The 20,012-nt window shown below is 31.3% G+C and overlaps 1 protein-coding gene across 1 annotated transcript in view; it reads left to right on the top strand.

Annotated features, from left to right (window-relative positions):
* Positions 1-15,822, top strand: part of LOC139489047 (sodium-coupled monocarboxylate transporter 2-like) — a 32,613-nt gene extending 16,791 nt beyond the window's left edge. The window contains exons 4-15 of the mRNA XM_071275147.1: positions 33-100; positions 705-859; positions 1,845-1,985; positions 3,051-3,180; positions 3,780-3,868; positions 4,626-4,738; positions 5,834-5,904; positions 6,714-6,800; positions 7,279-7,475; positions 12,547-12,644; positions 13,497-13,615; positions 15,378-15,822. Coding sequence (XP_071131248.1) covers positions 33-100; positions 705-859; positions 1,845-1,985; positions 3,051-3,180; positions 3,780-3,868; positions 4,626-4,738; positions 5,834-5,904; positions 6,714-6,800; positions 7,279-7,475; positions 12,547-12,644; positions 13,497-13,615; positions 15,378-15,560 — 1,451 coding nt within the window. The 3' untranslated portion in view covers positions 15,561-15,822. The remainder of the gene's footprint in view (positions 1-32; positions 101-704; positions 860-1,844; positions 1,986-3,050; positions 3,181-3,779; positions 3,869-4,625; positions 4,739-5,833; positions 5,905-6,713; positions 6,801-7,278; positions 7,476-12,546; positions 12,645-13,496; positions 13,616-15,377) is intronic.
* The last annotated feature ends 4,190 nt before the right edge of the window (positions 15,823-20,012 follow it).

Here is a 20,012-nt window from a genome sequence, read left to right as displayed (position 1 = left end):
TATTATTATGTTATTATTATAATATTTTTCAGTTACCGGCATTAGTTTGTGGGGCTCTGTTGTAGCAGTTGGGGTTGTGTGCACATTCTATACAACATTGGTAAGAAACGTCATAAGAAATTGTGTATTCATCTATGCAAGTTATAAACATGTAACTGCTTCAACTGTTCAAAGAAAAGAACAAAGCTAAAAAAAGAAGTTGAAATATGCAAACTCATCACATATACCAGTATTAAAATATCAGACATCAGACACACGTTTCGTGTACTCGTAAGACTCATCGGTGAAGTTCTTATAAAAAAGTTTAAAAAAAGGCAAAATATAGAACGATTTTTTTAGTATCTAACCATCCCATTAGAGTAATTAACTTACATCAATATTGGGTTTAAATGAAAGACATGCGCATTTACAAACCCATATTCAGTTCATTTAATCAGTGTCTTGCCCATGATTTATATTAAGAATTATAAGATTAAGTACATGATGATTATAAAGTACAATGTTAGGTGAACAATTTAATAATCAATAGCTTTAAGACTACATGCAAAGCTCATACCGCATTCAAGTGATTTATTTTTTCCATGATACAATCGACCAAAGACGAGAATTCTCACCTTTAATATTCAAACGTCTTCTTTTTCATTACATAAAACATGTGATTACTATTGAGACATACAAATGATACCGTTTCACCAACAATTTAGGGTGGAATGAAGGCAGTGGTATGGACAGACTCTTTCCAAATGTTGGTAATGTTTGCTGGTATGTTCACACTGCTTATAGCTGGTTGTTTGAAGTTAGGTGGTTTAGACGTGGCATGGAACGTAGCATACGCCAATGACAGAATACAATTTTTTATGTAGGTATAGTATTATAAATGCTGTACATGCGATTGGTTACAATTTGTTTCCTTTTTTAAAGGATGATATATGATGTCGTTAAGTACTTTTTGAACTGCATTTGAAGTAAACAGTTTTGATTGATAGCGTCTTTATTTTTGGAATCTTTTTTTTCAAATAAACTTTCGAGATATTAGAACACAAACATATAATTACGTGGTATATATATATACTGAATTATATACATGTAATTTAGAAAAAAAACCATAAAAAACGTGAGGTATTTTAAAAAATCATTGTCAAAAGGGGCACTATCTGTCAAAATAATGTTCACCGATTTGACTCAAATTCTCATATTTAATTTATAACTTACTAAAAGCTTATTCAAATGTGATAAGTCTTGAATAAACAGTTAAAAGGTAAAATCACAAAAATAACGAACTTCACATTGCATATACTAGATAATATATATCCAAATTTCAAATTTCGTGTGTATTTTAGTCTAAACGCTATTTAATTAACTATCGAGATGACACCGAAAACTATCGACGGTCACATAACACGATATACACATAAACATAAATAGATATAGACCTCGTGCAAATTGATTTTTCTATGTCTGTTTGATTTTATGTTACAGGTTAAAAATTAATTCAACTTTCTATTTTACCTGTAAAAGAATGATTTTTTCATGGATAGAATCAGTCATTCGAATGATTTACTTTTGTTTTACCTTCAATGATGAAATTAATTTCTTTTAATAATCGAACACGCATAATTTCTGGTTAGTCCATCTCTAGCTTAGGGGTTAAATTGATGTTCACATGTATACGGATTCAGTGAGGACGAATTATTCACTTGCAAGTGAATAATCCATCATCGATGTTTTTGGTCTTATTTTGACAAAATTGAACTATACTGGCTGCTTAAAGCGAATTATTGCAACATTATTAATTTTCATAGTTTACGCATCATCTTTTAATTGTCTTCTTATGATCATTTCAGCATGGACTTTGATCCTACAACCCGGCACACATTCTGGAACGTGATAGTTGGTGGTGGTCTGTTTTGGACTGCAGTATATGGTATTAACCAAGCACAGGTTCAGCGTGCGTTGTCCCTGTCTTCCGTGAAAAAAGCAAGACTGTATGTTCTTTTCATTATTTTACGTGTTTTTTTTTATTATACTATCGACAATTTCATGTTATAGCCTGTACAAATGAAATTGGTTGATAAGTCAGGTGTGAATATATAGAAAGTAAAACTAAAACATTTGAATTTGATGCAACTGTCATACAAATGAGAGGTTCAGCTAGCTATAAAAAACAGGTTTATCCACCAATTTTTATATTAGAAAATGCCTGTACCAATATCAGGAATATGGCAGTTGTTATCCATTAGTTTGATGTGTTTGAGCTTTTGATTTTGCCATTTGATTAGCGACTTTCCGTTTTAAATTTTCCTCGGAGTTCAGTAATTTTGTGATTTTACTTTTTGCATCTTCAGACAGATTATATGATGTAACCATTATTTGTCAATTTATCGATTTGTAGACTGATATGGCGGTTTATAAACTTTATCAAAGGAAGAAAGTAATCGGCATGCTAAACATGATAGCAAGTTTAACCTCGTTCTAGTTTGCACATCGATGATTTTAAAAATATTTTGATTATTGTCAATTACATAAATTTTTGTAGATTATTAATTTTAAGTTATCTTTTATATTTTTATGACGTAAGAGTCTATTAAAATTTTGTTGATTGTATCAATTAAAATGAATAATAATTTTAACTCATCTTCACCAACTAACATATTGCAGTAATTTAAGTCACCAACTTTTAAATCATTCAGTTTTTAATATATTAACCAAGAGAAAACAGTGACTTAAAGGAATGACTTAACTTTCAATTTGAGGGAGATTGGGTTTGATGACATTCAAATTGTTCCTATTCTGAAAAACCCTCATTTGAGATACAAGACTGCTATGAAAGCATCGACCACAAATGCGACTCCAGATAATCAAAAATTAACTGACTGTAAATGATAGGCCCTCATGTGTTAGAAGGATAACTTTAAATCAGCTTGCATTAGAAAAATGAAGGGGCACCGACGCCGACTGAATAAAGATCCACAATAGCGGTTTATAAAGTTTTATGATAATTTAATTTTAATTTCATTATTCATATCCTCAATTCAAAATATATATTGCAGGGCCATATGGTTGAATCTACCGGGTATGTTTATTGTGTTGACTTTGGTGTGTTTGGTTGGTGTGACCATGTATTCTTACTTTAGTACATGTGACCCTGTTACTCTAGGAATAGTCGAGAAAACTGATCAGGTACTATGAATAAAACTATGGCAAAACATTTAATATACTAGTATGTAGAATGAACTGTTTACAAACATGCAAGGAGGATTAGTTTCGTATTTCCAAAACACTAATGTATTACAATCATACTGAGATGGAAAAAAACAACAACAAAAAACAAAAAAGAACATCAACTACTTAAAAGTAAACATTCATGCAACAAAAATTCAACTATGACTGGTCGTGATATTGAGTACTTGCGTTTGAAATGAAATATTCACCCAGTCTTACCTTTCGTTGTCAAGTTTGTTAAATGGCAAAATTGGTAAATAATAAAACGAGACTTCAGATAATCCTATCTTCATTTATTAATGATTGGACGCGTTGTGTTGGCGATAGTTGGTTTTTTTTAACAATATATAACGTTGACTTATTGAATGCTACTTAGATTGAAAGAAAATCGCAATTTGGAGGCAAACAAAATACAGTCTTCAATATTAAATGCATTAAAACTTGTGACAGAGCAAATTACAATTACATTTTCTATAAATTCAAAACTTTTTATTTTCTTGTCATTTTTTTAGTTACATTTAAAGACAAACATGATTATAAAAAGTTTGATTTTGTAGCTGATCCCACAATTCACAATGGAGCTTGTTGGTCATCTAAATGGTTTGCCAGGACTTGTTATATCATGTGTGTTTAGTGGAAGCTTAAGGTACGTAGAAGTATATAATAATAATTTCTTGTTTGTAAAATAAGAAAAAGAAATAACACTTATGAATTTTTTGGGAGAGTGGCGCTTTTCTGGATTTAACTTCATTGTGAACGCTTTTACCGTCGACAGGACCCCAATGCAATGATATATTACTACGTAAACTCGTGAAGATATGATTGAAAAGGGCATGAAAGAATTAATAGTTATACATGTAATTCTGGTCAGCTTTTCCTGAAGGATTGTTTTTCTTTAAAGCGGTGATATGATAAATTACTTAACAATGTAAGGAAATTTCTCTCACAGTTTAAAAAAATACAAAGTCATATAAAAGTGTTAATAAGAAAACAAATCAATGATTTTGTTCACTTACAAAATTGAAATAAGAGAACATTCGAGATTCGAGAGAAATTTACAACACCATGACAAAAAATGAAAAATGAAGAAAAGACAAACAAATTAACAAAACACTGCATTGAAAATTAAAGACATGAAACCCAGCATAAACTGAGGGTACACACAGTTTGATGATGTCAAAATAGGGAGTACACACGGTTTAATGATGTCAAAAATCCAGCATAAACTGGGAGTACACACGGTTTGATGATGTCAAAAACCCAGCATAAACTGGCAGTACACACAGTTTGAAGATTAATAGGGAAAACGTATCAAGACTGAAAATATCGTCTGTAAATAAAAGCAATTGAAAATAGAGGTACATCGTTCCCATGCATAATTAATAAAAGTTCTATATTTGTAGTACTATATCATCTGGATATAATGCTATTGCTGCCATTTTGTTGGAAGATTTTGTGAAGCCATGTTTTCCAAGAATGAAATCATCTGTAATGACTGTGATCTCTAAAGTAGCCAGTAAGTTTACATCATAACTTTTTAACGGCTTCAATATAATCAATGCACATAAATAGGATCGAGGTATTAAGTACATAATAAGTAAGTAAAATATACATTTTGACTGACGTTCCTAATCTAGTTTGAAGTATTGGTATGTGTTCAAGTTGGTTTACTGTTTTTACTTTTGATGGACGCCGTATAAGTCCCATAAATGGGTCACACTCTTGTCAAAGTACACATGTTGTAGTACAAACAAAACATTCATTACATCAATGCCTCTATATCTATATGAAATATATTTAATCTAAGTAATTTAAAAAAGCACCAAAGCAACTGCATTTCATACAAATATGTTCAATAATTTCGTTATTTGAGTATACATCCTTTAAATAAAAGGAAATTACGAAATCGTCAATTATTTTTATGATACAGAATTCAAATAGTTAAAATTTAAATATTTACTATCTGTAATTGAAATCTCTAGCTTATAAGTAAATAAAGGCAACATCAGTATACCGCTGTTCAAAATTCATAATTAGATTACAAATCCGTATTAAAAACTAAAGCCGAGGGAAACACATCAACTATAAGAGGAAAACAGTGGAACAACAGAAAACAATGAACTGCAAAAAAACAAATGCAAACAACTAAAGAAACGTACTATTTGATAACAACTACCATATTCCTGACTTGGTATAGAACATTTTAAGAAAAGAGAATTGTTAACGCTCATATTGCAATGTTAAAAATATCGCTTATGGTCATACATCCGTCATGTGAATCCATATTCAGTCGTACTTTCAAAATTGGGAATAGGACACAATCGGTAAACAAGAGATTAACCCAATCATACCAATTTCACTGCTCATGACAAGTGTTGCTGTGATTATCCCCATTAAATGTATTCACGTTCAAATGTCAAGAATGCTATTAACAAAAATATGATAATGGTTCTATAAGCATCTCCACAAATCAGTCAGAATTGTTGAAATCACGGTAGAAAGTGATTGATTTTCATTTATATAATTATTTATATTTTTAACAACCATCATATTTAAAGCCGTATAATTTGACTAATATGTATTATTATTAAAACTGTTGTTTACATTTTAGTTGTTGTCTGCGGTGGCGTTTGCCTTTTGATTGCTTACGTCGTTTCTCAGCTTGGTGCATCTATTTTACAGGTATTTATTATAGAAACTTGATTTCAATATTAGCCTTATTTAATTTTAGAAAATATGTCATCGTTATGACCTGATATTGATCTTTGCGAAGTTTGGGGCAACAATTAACATTCGTTTAATCAAATAAAAAGGAAAGATTTAAGACAAATTATCGTTGCCTATCTTAAGGTTACCCTTTTATTCAAAAATCATCATTTTCTATATTTATACACATTTTATGCATACTTGTTAAGCAAATGGAATACAAAGATATAAAAAAATAAACCAATGTCTTAAGAAGATATGGTATGGAGCTGAAAATCAATTTTGACAAAATTTTACCTGACACGAACTTATTTTATCCAACAGACATTGCCTTGTGTTTACTAAAACACAATAAAGGGTCTGTTCTGAAATGTTCAATATAACTTATATCCCATCTCTCTATGGTCAAAACACCTTATAAAATGTGTTACTATTATTTGCATGCATCAGTTATTTTTAAGTTTTCACAACATTTGTGTTTATCTTCAAACGTTTGTTTTTGAGAATTTATAAAAGATGGTCCACAAGAAACTTAATGGCATGTCTGCTTGATCATATGAGAAAATTTTCTTTTATGGGAAATTGAAGGAGATGTTAGTATTCAACAATGAGATCAACACAAAAATACTTTGATTTTACCATTTGATTAGAGACTTTCCGTTTTGAATTTTCCTCGGAGTTCAATATTTTTGTGATGATACTTTTTTACAAACTAGCAAACTAAATGTACGTGGCATCACATCAAATGCTTGCCTCGTTTACCGGTATCTTTTGTTTCATTGCAGGCAGCTTATATTTTGTTTGGTATGCTTGGAGGACCTTTACTTGGCTTATTTACTCTAGGAATGCTATTTCCATGGGCAAATAAATGGGTAAGTGCATACAAGTGTTTATAAGTGGTTGATCCGTTTATAATGTATGCCACCTGTTCTTTATAATCTAAAAAAAATCAAGGTCTTCTTGTGGTTGGTTTTTCTCTTACACATGTTACATTAATCAACACTGAAACGGTATTTGTTTTTAGTTTTTTTTCTAAATGTTTAAAATAGTGTGAATAACCGGATGCCAATGCGTATTTCTAAGTTTTATTAATAACCTTAATGTCTGAAAGGAAGATCATATCGTCTTTAGTCACATTTTAAAACTGTAAGAGTAAATTATTTCTGTCTCACATATGTATTTTATTTTAAAATGAAAAATGACAAAAACAGAATCTGTATAAATTATAAATAAGATCAAAAGGATTCAGTTGCATATTTTCAATCTTTTTTCAATTATCTATTTATTACACTCGAGATATTTGCATCATTATTTTTGTAATATTCATTTTGTAAATTATCTGTTTGATAGGGAGCATTAATAGGTCATCTGACAGCCCTGGTAATAACACTATGGATAGGTCTAGGATCGTACATAAACAAAGTAGTTGTCACACAGCCATCAGCAATGACAATAGAAGGGTGTCATATGTTCAATGCTACAACAACAACGACAATGCCAACAACTCCTCCATTAGTTTCCACTGGCTCTGTTATACTAGACGAAAAGTAATTACTATTCTTAATTCTAATACCGTTTGCAACCTCACCTTTGATTGGACAATTATATACAAAACAGAGATGATACTGATTTCCGTACGAATCATACTTGGTATTGAGAATACATTTATCATTTACGCCCTCGAGATCAAAAGTTTGAAAAGCCACCAATATGATAAAATTAAAGAGCATAAATACTAAAGGGACAAAGAACACATCAGCCAGAATTGTCTCATTATAGTTTCAGTACAATTAAATTGGACAAAATTGATCTTCATCTGAGTATAAAAGTATAACCAAAAAATGCTGAACTAAAAAGGGAATATCAAAAAGAAGATGCGGTATGATTGCCAATGAGACAACTATCAACAAGAGACCACAATGACACAGACATTAACAACTATAAGTCACCGTACGGCCTTCAACAATGAGCAAAGCCCATACCGCAGAGTCAGCTATAAAAGGCCCAGATATGACAATGTAAAACAATTCAAGTCCACAAAAAATGAAAGCACCTAACATTATTACTTGGAAAAGGCATTTTTCTAAGAAAATGGTGGTTTACATCTAAAGCTAACCAAGCATCCTACTTGTATGACAGTTATTTACAGTCCTTTCATATTGGCTCGGAGTTAGAATAGAGTGTCCGGGGTAGTTGCCCTGTCTTCTGTTGACTTTTACCCTTTTGAACTAGCACTTTATATATCCTGCTTAGTATGTCGATCTAGTATGTACGGGATTCATATTGATATTACAATGTATTTTCACATGTTCCTGTCTCGATATGGATATAGTAATACTTGTGACAGTTATCACATATCCATACTCCTCATCTTATAGTATATTGATACCAGTAATAATTAGGCGAGTGATATGAGAGCCAAATTTACATTTTTAATGCACCTACCTAACACACGGCTAAATTATATATCACTAGAAAGCTAAGAATGTGTACTTTCTAAATACCCCGGTCGTCAAAAGAAATTATGGTGCATTTTTTTTTAAATCGAGGTCAAAGGTCATGGGTGCAATTTCAATTCACGGATACTTCCAGTTGTAAAATCGAGTCAAAACAAATGCAAAAACGAAACAATTTTATAGGAATGCTGTATTACTGTTGGGAAAATATATTTCTATCATAATATTAATTAATTTTGATTGATCTTAACGGTAACGCATGTTACATAACGTTTTCTCTCGGAGTCTTTGAAAATCAACATTTAAGTCACACAAATGTATCTGTAGTCGCCCTTGCATTATCTAAATCATATAATACCTCCATATCATTTGATTGCACGTATTTACAAACATATATATCTGCAAATTTTATGTAAATAATCCGAAACAAAATATTTGAAGCAAGGGGAAAATATAACATATGACATATTTTTAATTGTTTAGAAAAGTCCCATGATGAGCTGTTTATTAAAATTGAGGAAGCATATGGTCTCCTGTTAGTTTGAAAGCCTGACAACCATAGAGCAGATTTTCTTTTATATATGTTGCAATATGTTGCAATATGTTGATATATAAAAAAAGATGTGGTATGATTGCCAATGAGACAACTATCCACAAAAGACCAAAATGACACAGACATCTATAACAACTCATACATCACTGAATCAGATATGATAAGAGTACTAACAAACATAACTAAAATGAGTAAAGTGCTACTGGTATATTTATATCAACAAATTGACAATTATAATATATAACATCAGGAAAATATGATCACTCATTGTACGTCAAAATTTGTTTGATTTTACTTCAGTCGGCCGCCGTGTATCTTGAGATATATAATTAATCAAACAACACTTGACAAAGTAGTTTGTACTCTTTTTAAATATTACACTAGTGATGACGTTCGGCTACTTTGACACTAAGTATTACGTTTTTTCTTTATCTCGTTTCACCGCTTCAAACGGAGGACAAGGCTATCCTAATATTGAACCTTTTATTTGGCTTTCTAATGTTAAAATCCCGTGATCGAAACGTCGGACCAATGGGATGTTGGACCATTTAGGTGTCAGAATATTGCAATATCGGAATATTATAGCTTCATTTTAACTTGTAATCTCATCATTCTTATCGGTCAACATATCCATACAAAGACAACTTCCTTGGCATGGGCATACATCAGTACAGCAGAGGTTTTGCTCAAAGCGGACACAAGATCTACTATATACAGATTGAATTAAAAATTTGGAATAGACATGAGGTATTTGTCAAAGAGACAACAACCCGCTAAAAAGCAGGCAACGGCCAAAAACCACCAATGGGTCGTCAATGCAACAAGAAACTCCCAAACCCGGAGGCGTTCTTCAGCTGGCCCCTAAACAAAAATGTACTACTTTGAAATGATAATGGACGTCATACTAAGCTTCGAAATATACTCAAGAAGTTACAATAAAAAATCATACAAAAGTAAGAAAGGCACGATGCTCCTGACTTGGGACAGGCGCAAAATTGCGGCGGTGTTAAACATGTTTTTGGAAATCTCAACCCTCCCCTATACCTATACCAATGCGTGAACAGATCAAATCTTGTAGAAAGTTGGATGACATCATACCGGACCGATGTTACCTTTTAGCCAACCAAAGTCATACGGAGATCTTTTATTGTTTCTGTAGTTGGGTCGACATTGTCTTGGATAAAATTTTAACCCCCAGAAAAAAAAAATAATGCCATGTAGAATGTATGCCCCATTTTCATTGTTTCTAATCTCCTGATCAGTCAAACTTGTTAATAGTTATCAAAGGTGTGTCCATAAATACGGTGCATTGGTAGTGATAAACCTAAATGAAAAAGAGTAAAAAAGATATTTATAGATAATATACATTCTACTAAAGCCATACATCTAAGAACTTTGTCAATAGGAATATCGTACGCTTTATTAACTGCCGCAGATGTGCCATCATCCAAAAGACAACACAGAAATGTTTTTAAAGCAGGTGGCATACTTTCAATTGAATAATCCAGTGAAATGTTTTTAGATAATGGATATTCATCTGATTGGATTACAACTTTACCCTATATCTGCTTCCGTAAAGTAGCTGCACTAAGTGCTTGCAACCAGTTTCGCAGTCACTGCTCAGATCTTTAAATTTTACAGACCGAATATCACAGTCATTTTAAACGGGTAATTTTACGTCATAAGACAAAATTATAGAGCTACTGTATACAATATTGGATGTACCTTGACCTTGTTGAAGCTGTATACATGTAACTATAAATTGACCATGGTTTTTTAGTTTTTGTTGAAGCTGATAATATGTTGTGTAGTTTTCTCGGCGGCGATCCTCGGGCAGAAATTAAGCCCGGTTAACTGATCAAGTAATTAAAGTTGTTAACCAGAATTCTTCCTTGTGTACAGGCACGTCATCTTTAATCGTCGAAATGTTAGTAAAAGCTGTTTTATGTTAAGAACTAAATAGCTCTTTAATTTCTGATTTCAAATTTTGTAGCAAATATTTAGCGATGCAAGCTCGATGGTATAAAGATTTAATAGTAAAATTATCATAAGTTATTTTGTAAATCAGATCATTGTAGGAGATATATGTAGTAACACTCAATACAGCTTGCGTTTGCTCCTCAGAGGATACCTTATGAAGTTGTGTAACTTGCTTATAGGCTTTATACATTTGCAAAATATACAAACAGACAAATCAGAATGAGTTGTAGATCTACTGTCCTCGTTGATATATGAGAAGATCTACTGGTCGGTAGAATTGGTACATGTAGTACAAAGTCTTTGTACAGACAAAACAGAAGTTGATAGGTTGTGCTTACTTTTGAAATATTTATAGCAACTCTTATGATATTTTGTATTTTCAAATGGGATGTTTTCATTTTTTTCATATTCATCGACCAGTCTTCTGTAAACTTCATCTTTTCGTTTTCCCACTGCGGCAATACAACTGTATCTTCATTTAAGTGTTAACTACATAGTTTCTATGTAATAAATATATGACAGACTATGCATCTGTGTCAATAAATGGATAGTTTTTTTGCCTTTTAGCAAAGGAAGGGTTTCATTGTGAACTGGACTGAAAATTTGACACGACTCGGAAGATTTTCTACAATTTTCCGATACGATTCCTTATTTAGAAAGGGATGAATTCTACAGAACTCAAAAACTTTGTTTTACTTTGATTTGATCTTTATTTTGGACGATTTTATATCTATTTAAGCCACACTGAAGTTAAAGATAGAAATATAACTGTTTAAATATGATTTATCGTACTCTAATAGCACTATTAAGTACACGGAAATCGACTAATATATTCAGTAAAAAACGATAACGAAATAGATAAGGGATTCCGGAAATTATAGTGATTTTACCCAACATCATAAAATTACAGAAATTCGTGATTTTAAGAAATGTTGAGATTAAGTCTTGATCTTGAATGAAAAAACGATAACTGATGAGTAATTTGGTGTGATCTAAAACGGGTAGATTGCAAAAACATTTAATAAAAATTTAATTGTAGATCCGAAAAGGTCGGGATTATGAAAATTTTCGTACAAAATGTCAAATATTTAGAAGGAATGCAAAAGCATGCGGACTTACAGTTGTAAATATTGTTTTTCATTATTTTAAGAATCTAATTCACGTAATTATTATGTCTAAAAGAAGAGATACGACTAATTTCCTTTGCTTGAAAAACATGTCGTAATTATATAATTTTCAACTAATTTCTGAAATAAACGTCAATTTTACAAAAACTGCACCGTACGATTTTGTGACGACCGGGCAAAAATCAAAGTTTAATCATTATTCTTTCATTTAAAAAAAAAATTAGCCGTGTGTTAGGTGGGTGCATTAAAGTCCTTAACTAGACGTCTTTTTCAAATATTACACTCGCCTAAATACGAGGGAATGAAACTATTAATTCCTATGGGCATTGGCAATTGTAATTTCGACTGTAAAATATTTTTTTCGTTTGTTGTTGAAAATGGGGAAAATACTTTTCGTATAAATGATAGTCCAATATAAACGGAACAAAGAAGAGGAACACACTTTCAGGTATATTTTCTGTGTAATGAGATATAATTATTTATTTGTTTTACACTTTTTTAGAGATGATTTTCCACTGTACAAGATGTCTTACATATGGTATACAGGACTAGGCATGATATTAAACATCGTTGTCGGGTTGATTGTTAGTTTAGTAACAGGTAATGTATAAAAGTATATAAATTTGATCTACTCACTCCATATTACATTAAAGTTGTGCATAAAACCTTGCATTGAAGTCAAAAGACGCAAAAAGTTTGTTTTTTTGCATTCATTGTGCATTTACTTCAAAATGCAAGTATACAATAATAAATTTAGGTTTTCTTATACATCCTGAAATATTTTCATGCACATATTTGTCCTAGAAACCAAACCCTAACAGCTCGTCGTTTCAGAATCTAATGCATTCTGTGTAACATTTTGAAAAGCGTACAACAAAACGTTCCGATTGGTTAAAACGTTCTAAACATTATAAATGAATATTCAACCTACGACAACGATACTTTAATATTGGTGTATGAACAATGCATTTATCCTTTGTCCTTAAGATTATGAAAAGGTGAATTTATTTCAGTTTCAGTTATGGCATTTATTATGTATAATAATAGTACCGACATAAGGTATGCATGTTAAATAGCTGTAGCTGTCAGTTCATTTGGAATGTCATAAAATAGAGTATTTCTCTTGATATCAGATGCAAAGTTATGATTGACTAATGATTTTAAAACTTTAACCAATAAAAGAGAGCAATAGTAAAGCATAGCATAAATTGGTCTAGATTTCACTTTTTTGATTGGAGCGGCTCTGGTGAGTGTTGTACAGAACAACCACGTGTCTGGTTACATAAAATAAAGGCCAGGAATCTTAAACTAAAGTTACGAACTTTGCATAATAAAATGGAAAAAAGCAAATTAGCTTTCATGAAATTTATTCAGTAAGAGGGAAAATTCCTTAACACCAGTCATTAGCGTATTATTGATTATTTATTTTACCGTTAATATTTTCTCTTCCAGGTCCGACAAAACCTAGTGAAATAAATCCAGGCTTAATTTGTCCTATATTTGACGAATTACTTCCATTTCTTCCGAAGAAACTCAGGAAAAAGTTGCATTTTGGTGTCCGTCACGAAGATGTAAGTATCAGATTGATATATTCATATATAAATATTAAATATTCACTCTGGGAACAATATGGGTATTCAAAAAGTAAAACCCCAAAAATACCGAACGCCAAGGAAAATTCAAAACGAAAAGTCCATATTCAAATGGTAATTTCAGAAGCTCAAACACATCAAACAAATGGATAACAAAAGATATGCGAAAAAAAAGCAGAGGAAATTTAAACTCATAAATCGAAAATAAACGTACAACGCCATGGCTTAAAAAGAAAAAGACAAACAAACACAATTGTACCCAAAATACAACATATAATAATAAAGAATTAGCAACACGAACCCCACCAAAGACTAGAGGGTGATCTCAGGTGCTTTGGATTTTTAAGCAGATCCTGCTCCACATGTGGCACCACTATCATATTCCTTACTTGGTACAGGCAATTTTCTAGCACAAAATGTGTAATAAACCTGGTTTTATAGCTAACTAAACCTTTAAAAAAAAATTCTTTCTTGTTTTTAAACTGATGTTTCTAAGTCTGTAGTTTCTGCAGAGTGGCGTCATTTCTACATTGTTTTACTTTCCGGAGTTTTTTACTTACTCTTGACATGGTTTTGCCGGTCTTTTACATTTAAATTAGTAAGTGCCAAATTATAAAGTATATTAAAAAAATAAAATAAAAAAACGAAGAATAATCTCTACAGTCTGACATTTTTCATTAATGTCGCTGATATGTTTAGCAAATAAAACATGATCCGTATGACGACAGAATGCGCGTGACACAATGTCTCTGTCGGTGTCATTCAATTTTTTTCCGTAAATCATGTTATGTCTCTTCTCATTTTGTAATTAAAACCAGGTGCAACCCACCATTTTTTCTTAAAATGTTCTGTACCAAGTCAGGAAAATTACAGTTATTATCTTATTGTTCGTTTCTGTGTGTGTTACATTGTTGTTTGTTTCTTTTAGTTGCACTTTAGTGTTTCTGCTGTATCGTTGTTTTCCTCTTTTAGTTAAACTCGGTTTTAGTTTGTAACCCGGGTTTCTGGTGACTTTGGTACAGCGGTATATAACTGTTGACTTTATATAATTGATAGTATTGATAGTATTCATACCCACATTGAGAAAATTTCATATGTTGTCTCTAGTTAATTGTAAAGTTCTGGCATGCATACAAGTGTGAGGTACGCTACCTTAACAAACATGGTTTTACTCATCATTTTTCGAAAATTTCAACAGCAGTATTATATTTAGAAGGAAACAACAACTTTTTTTTACGGTTTACTTAAATCTATATCGGCTTAAAAGTGGAATGATTATATTGATGATGAAAAAACAAAGCCGCCTATGTTCTTATGCCATTACGGTAACTTTTTTTATATATTTGATTTTGTGCAAAACTAACATCAACACATATCGTATACACTCTAAAATCTTGTTATGTAGATTACGTAATTCATTTAATAAACAAGAATGGGATTATGAATTATTATTAATTCAAGAACCTCCGTTGAGTGACGCTGACGTTGAGTGATCTTTTGTTTTTTGAAGACCTGTTGTCTTCCATGTGCATCCGATAATTGCCATTGGAATTTTAAGCAACCAACTTGTTCACTTGTAAATTGTCTGCAAAAAAGACACATAAACAAGCAAAAACACGTGGACTATTAGTATGGTAAAAGTTTTACTTTTGTTAATGTTAAAAATATCGATCATTAAAATTTCATTTTTTAGATCTTAAATTTAATTCATGTATTTACCATAGCATGTTTATCTTTCCAGTTTGTAAAATTTAGTCCAGACGATCCAGACACAAAAGATCGTGGTGGATACGACAACAAGGCTTTTGACTACAAGGAGGCTGATGGTATTAAAAATGATAAACCTATAGCTACTGTGTATAACGGAAGTCCTAGTTATGCGATTGGAAAAGACTATGAGAAAGATTTTAGCACGCAGTTATAGAAATCCACACAAATTGATACTCCATGGTTGTATATTTTAGTGAATTGACCCGTTGAACTTATATATTTGCCACGTAATTAAAATAAAGTGCAATTTCTGTATAAGTCAGCTGTAGTAGACCGAAGGTTTGAATGTGCAATTTGTCTATCTGACATGACGATTTGATCTACAGTGTTTATTTTTTTTATGAATATAGAATATGTTAGTTTTTTATAGTTTAGCTGTATATCGTTATTGAATAAAGTTTTATTTTGTATAAAAATCATTGTTATTCATAGTAAACTGAATTTCAGTGGTTGTCGTTCATACGTGTTTATTATTTCTCGTTTTTTATATAGATTATACCGTTGGTTTTCCTTTTTGAATGAATTTTCACTAGTAACTTATGGGGTCCACTATTGATGTTCGCTGTGAACCAAGGCTTTGTGTCGAAAGACGTGCTTTGACCTATAATGGTTTACTTTTCACACATTGTGACTTGGAAGGAGAGTGGTCTCATAGGCACTCTTACCACATCTTTTTATATCTATAAACAGCTATTCTGACATTAATGAAACTGAAAATTTTATGAACACAAACTTAAGGATATAAAAAAAGGAATTTATCTCAGGCTAACATATGAAAGGGGAGATAATCGACCTATTGTAGGTATTAGCGAAATTAATCACAGTTACACTTACTAAGGGATATACGCACTATTTTACACATGTTTCACATGAATCGGGGTGACGTCGATCATCTGCTTATGCATCACAAATAAAATAAATTATGCAATCCTATCATGTAAACGAAAAACAAAAATTTCAATTAAATTATGTTTAAAATACATTTTCAATGAGAAACCGAGCGACTGACGCAAAAAAAGGAAAAACAAAATACACTAAATCTCAATATCACAGTCTTTAATCTTAATGAGCAATCTATACAAGATATAAAGCTCTGAATAACCCCGAGACTGACAAAAATATGAATAAATTTAAAGTAGATTATCAAATTTATGCCGTCACTAAGTTTAACTCCACAGGCGACAAACAAATCAAGATCTAGTTTAAGATACTATTTTTTCTTTAGCTTTGGTTGTCGAACGTTCTTCGTCAGTTAACTTTTAAAATTTCTTTATAACTCATTGTATCATTTCATCAGTATCTTAAGGGTATCAAATTTCAATATATGACAGATACTCCCGCCTAATAAGCAACATGACCACCAAGGCTAAAAAATATAAAAGAGGTAAACTAAAATGTAGATACCGTTAAATTTGACGGGGGTAATATGTTCAAGTCAGCATCTACATATCATGCATTTAAAAATAATAGATTGACTCCTTATTCAAACAGATGGCTGCCTTTAAATTAAGTTTTTTACATTTTTATTTACAATTTGGGATAATATCTTCTATTATTTTAGCTTTTTTGCCATGGCGTTGTCATTTTGTCATCGACTTTTGAGTTTGATTTTTGTTGTCCGTCATGTCATTATTTGAATAAATAAGCATATAGTCAAATAATTTAGGTAAACTTTTACTTTATTTGTGTTGTTTATTCCTTATGTTTTGAATTTAAGGTAATTACAGATCAGTAACTATTTTTGTAAAATACAGCAAAATTCATTTTAAATAGAAAATACCGTCTTAATCGAAATTGGTTTTTTTTGTTTGGTACTTTTCTATACACTAATTTCGGAGTTTGTCGTGATAGTTAATACCATACTGTACTAGTAAGCCAATTTGATATGAACATCGCTTAAAAGGCTGAACAATAAATTGATAAGTAAAGTTAAATCTCCATCAAATTTCCAACTTATAGATAGCTGTGAATTCAGTACTGTTCAAGCAAATCGCTTGCAGTTAATTAAGATCTCTACAGTCTATGTTCAGACTATTTAGTAGTTGAGTACTAATTTGACTACAGGCAAAATGTCTGAAGAATACTGAATTTACCGCAGTAGTTTTATTTCACTGGAAGACTATATAATGTATAATATGCTTGTAATAAACTAATAATCAGTGAAGAACACATTTCATTTGAATGGCTAAGGTTTATTGAGGACACAGCTCGCAAACCCCGGCATTCAACACAAAGACCCGATTGTAAATAGTAAAATAGCAAAAATACTAAACTGCAAGAAATATTCAAAACGGGAAATCCTTATAAAATTGAAAACTCAAAAGCTCTTACACCTCAAACGATTAAAAAAACAGACATTATAAGTAAAATTAACAAAGATTGAGGTACAGCATTCAATAAAATACAATGTTTTCGATAAACAATCAACGAGTGAAATATTTTTGTTGCTAAAACGTTACGGATTCGTTATACACACAAGAACATGTGAGCAGATAACTGAATTTAGTATAAATTCGTGTATTGATTTAATCATGTCCTTACATTAACAAGTTGCATTATAACTTTGATAGAACAAGGTCGTTTTTGGGGTGTCGAACGTGATGATCGCATTTGCGATTTATGCAATTTGTGTGAAATTGGTGATGAATTTCATTATCTATTTAAATATACTTTTTTTCAAATGAAAGAAAAAGGCTTTTACCCTGTTATGTGTATAAAAAGCCAAATGCTATAAAGTATTGTGAACTTTTTTTGTTCTGATGACTACAATTTAATTGTCAAACTTGCCAAATTTTGTAGAATTGTCCTGTCTGTTATAAATTAGATTTGCCTTCCACTACAAATTCCTTAAATCATGTACTTTATGTATACCATTGAATATGTAACCATGTCATTCTATTATCTCATTATTTTGTATATTTGTATATATATTATTGTTTGTTATTACTATTTATATTCACATACCCCTGATGGGGTCTTGAGAAATAAAAAGTTTCAAATTTCAAGATAAAAAAAGAGCCATAAGAAATACAAAACGGTCTTTTCTTACAAATCGCGAAAGAATAAGTTTATCAAATAACAGGAATTATATTAGTTTACGCTAACTCAAAGATGCAGTTGTATTAACAAACATTTCATGGCACATGGTTGCTTCCTATAATTTGTTTTGTGACTGTCCCTCTGGTATAGTTCGTTCCTCTTTTCCAATTGCTGATTGTGCCCAAATATTCTAATCTGGTTCTAGAAGACGCACGTTCAGATATTGCTATACACTTATATATTTGTTTGTGTCCATTCCTCCCAAATGATTAATCTTTATTTTTGCTGTTTTTATAGTTTGTTTATCAAATTTATCAAGTGCAAATAATGCATATAAGTGCAACTATGTGTCGATATTTATAGTGTCATTATAACAACAAACATTGATAATTTCACATACATGCATACTAATTATGTGTTTATACTTTTCAAAATCCTAAAATCGCTTTTGTGGTATCGTTGCTGAATACCGATCGCTAGTACGAGATAGAGAGGATTCCGTATTCAAATCGTAAACATATTCCCAACCTTGAGTTTGTTGACGAATTGACAAACAATATAAAAATCAATCTGTCTTATTAATAAATATAAAAATCATGTAAACAAGTACTTCAAAGAATAGTAATTATAACATCATACCTAAAATTGTATAACTGTCAGATGTTATGTTTATTTGTTTACCTACTTTCGAAAAACAATCAAAACATTGATGCATTTCCACGAATTATTTTAATGATATATCTTGCGGTGACCGAAATTATGTTTGTCCTGAAATTAGTACAACCCACGACGTCGTTTATTCACAATGAAGTATTGTTCACTTTAAAGTAATGCTTTTTCTTTTTTCAAAGATATTTTTTTTCAGCGTGTTTCTGTATGAAATAAAACTATAGTCCTATATTAGGGTATTTAGATTAAAAATTGAAAAAAATGAGAAGGTTGATGACCGTTATAAGTGATCACAAGGTAAAAATAGGTACATGATCGAACCTTATGAAGTAAATTCAGATATTACAATGTATAAATGACACACTAACACATATATTTATTTTGAATAACAGGAATAACGAAAATGATATTTCATCCGTTGCTGTTAAAGACAATAAGTATAGAAAATCATTATTTACGGTAAACTAAAACTTTTTGGAAGAATCTGAGTTTTGTAAAAACTAAGATATTTATTTATGCCTATCCCAATAGCTATCATAGGTACCATGATTATAATTTGATACGTCAGTCAACATAAGACTCGTCGTGGACGCTCGTACGCTTAAAATAGTTATAAAGCCAAACAAGAACAACGTTCAAAGGGATTGAGGACCCAATTTCAAAAGGTTGTGCCGTATACGGCTAAGGTAATCTATGACTGGAATAAGAAAATCCTTCGTTTTTCGAAAACAGGAAATTTCTAGAAATGAATATATAATTGATATTCAGGTCAACACCGCAGTGATGTCGACTGGGCTGGTAATACCTCGGGGACGAAACGTCCACCAGCAGTGGCATCGACCAAGTGGTTTTTAATGGTTATCAAGTTATTAGCCTGTAACGCTATGGTTGTCATCTG

Source organism: Mytilus edulis, chromosome 9 (assembly GCF_963676685.1).
Source record: "Mytilus edulis chromosome 9, xbMytEdul2.2, whole genome shotgun sequence".
Classification (NCBI taxonomy): Eukaryota; Metazoa; Mollusca; class Bivalvia; order Mytilida; family Mytilidae; genus Mytilus; species Mytilus edulis.
Note: the sequence above shows the minus strand (reverse complement) of the source record. Positions and strands in the feature narration are given on the sequence as shown.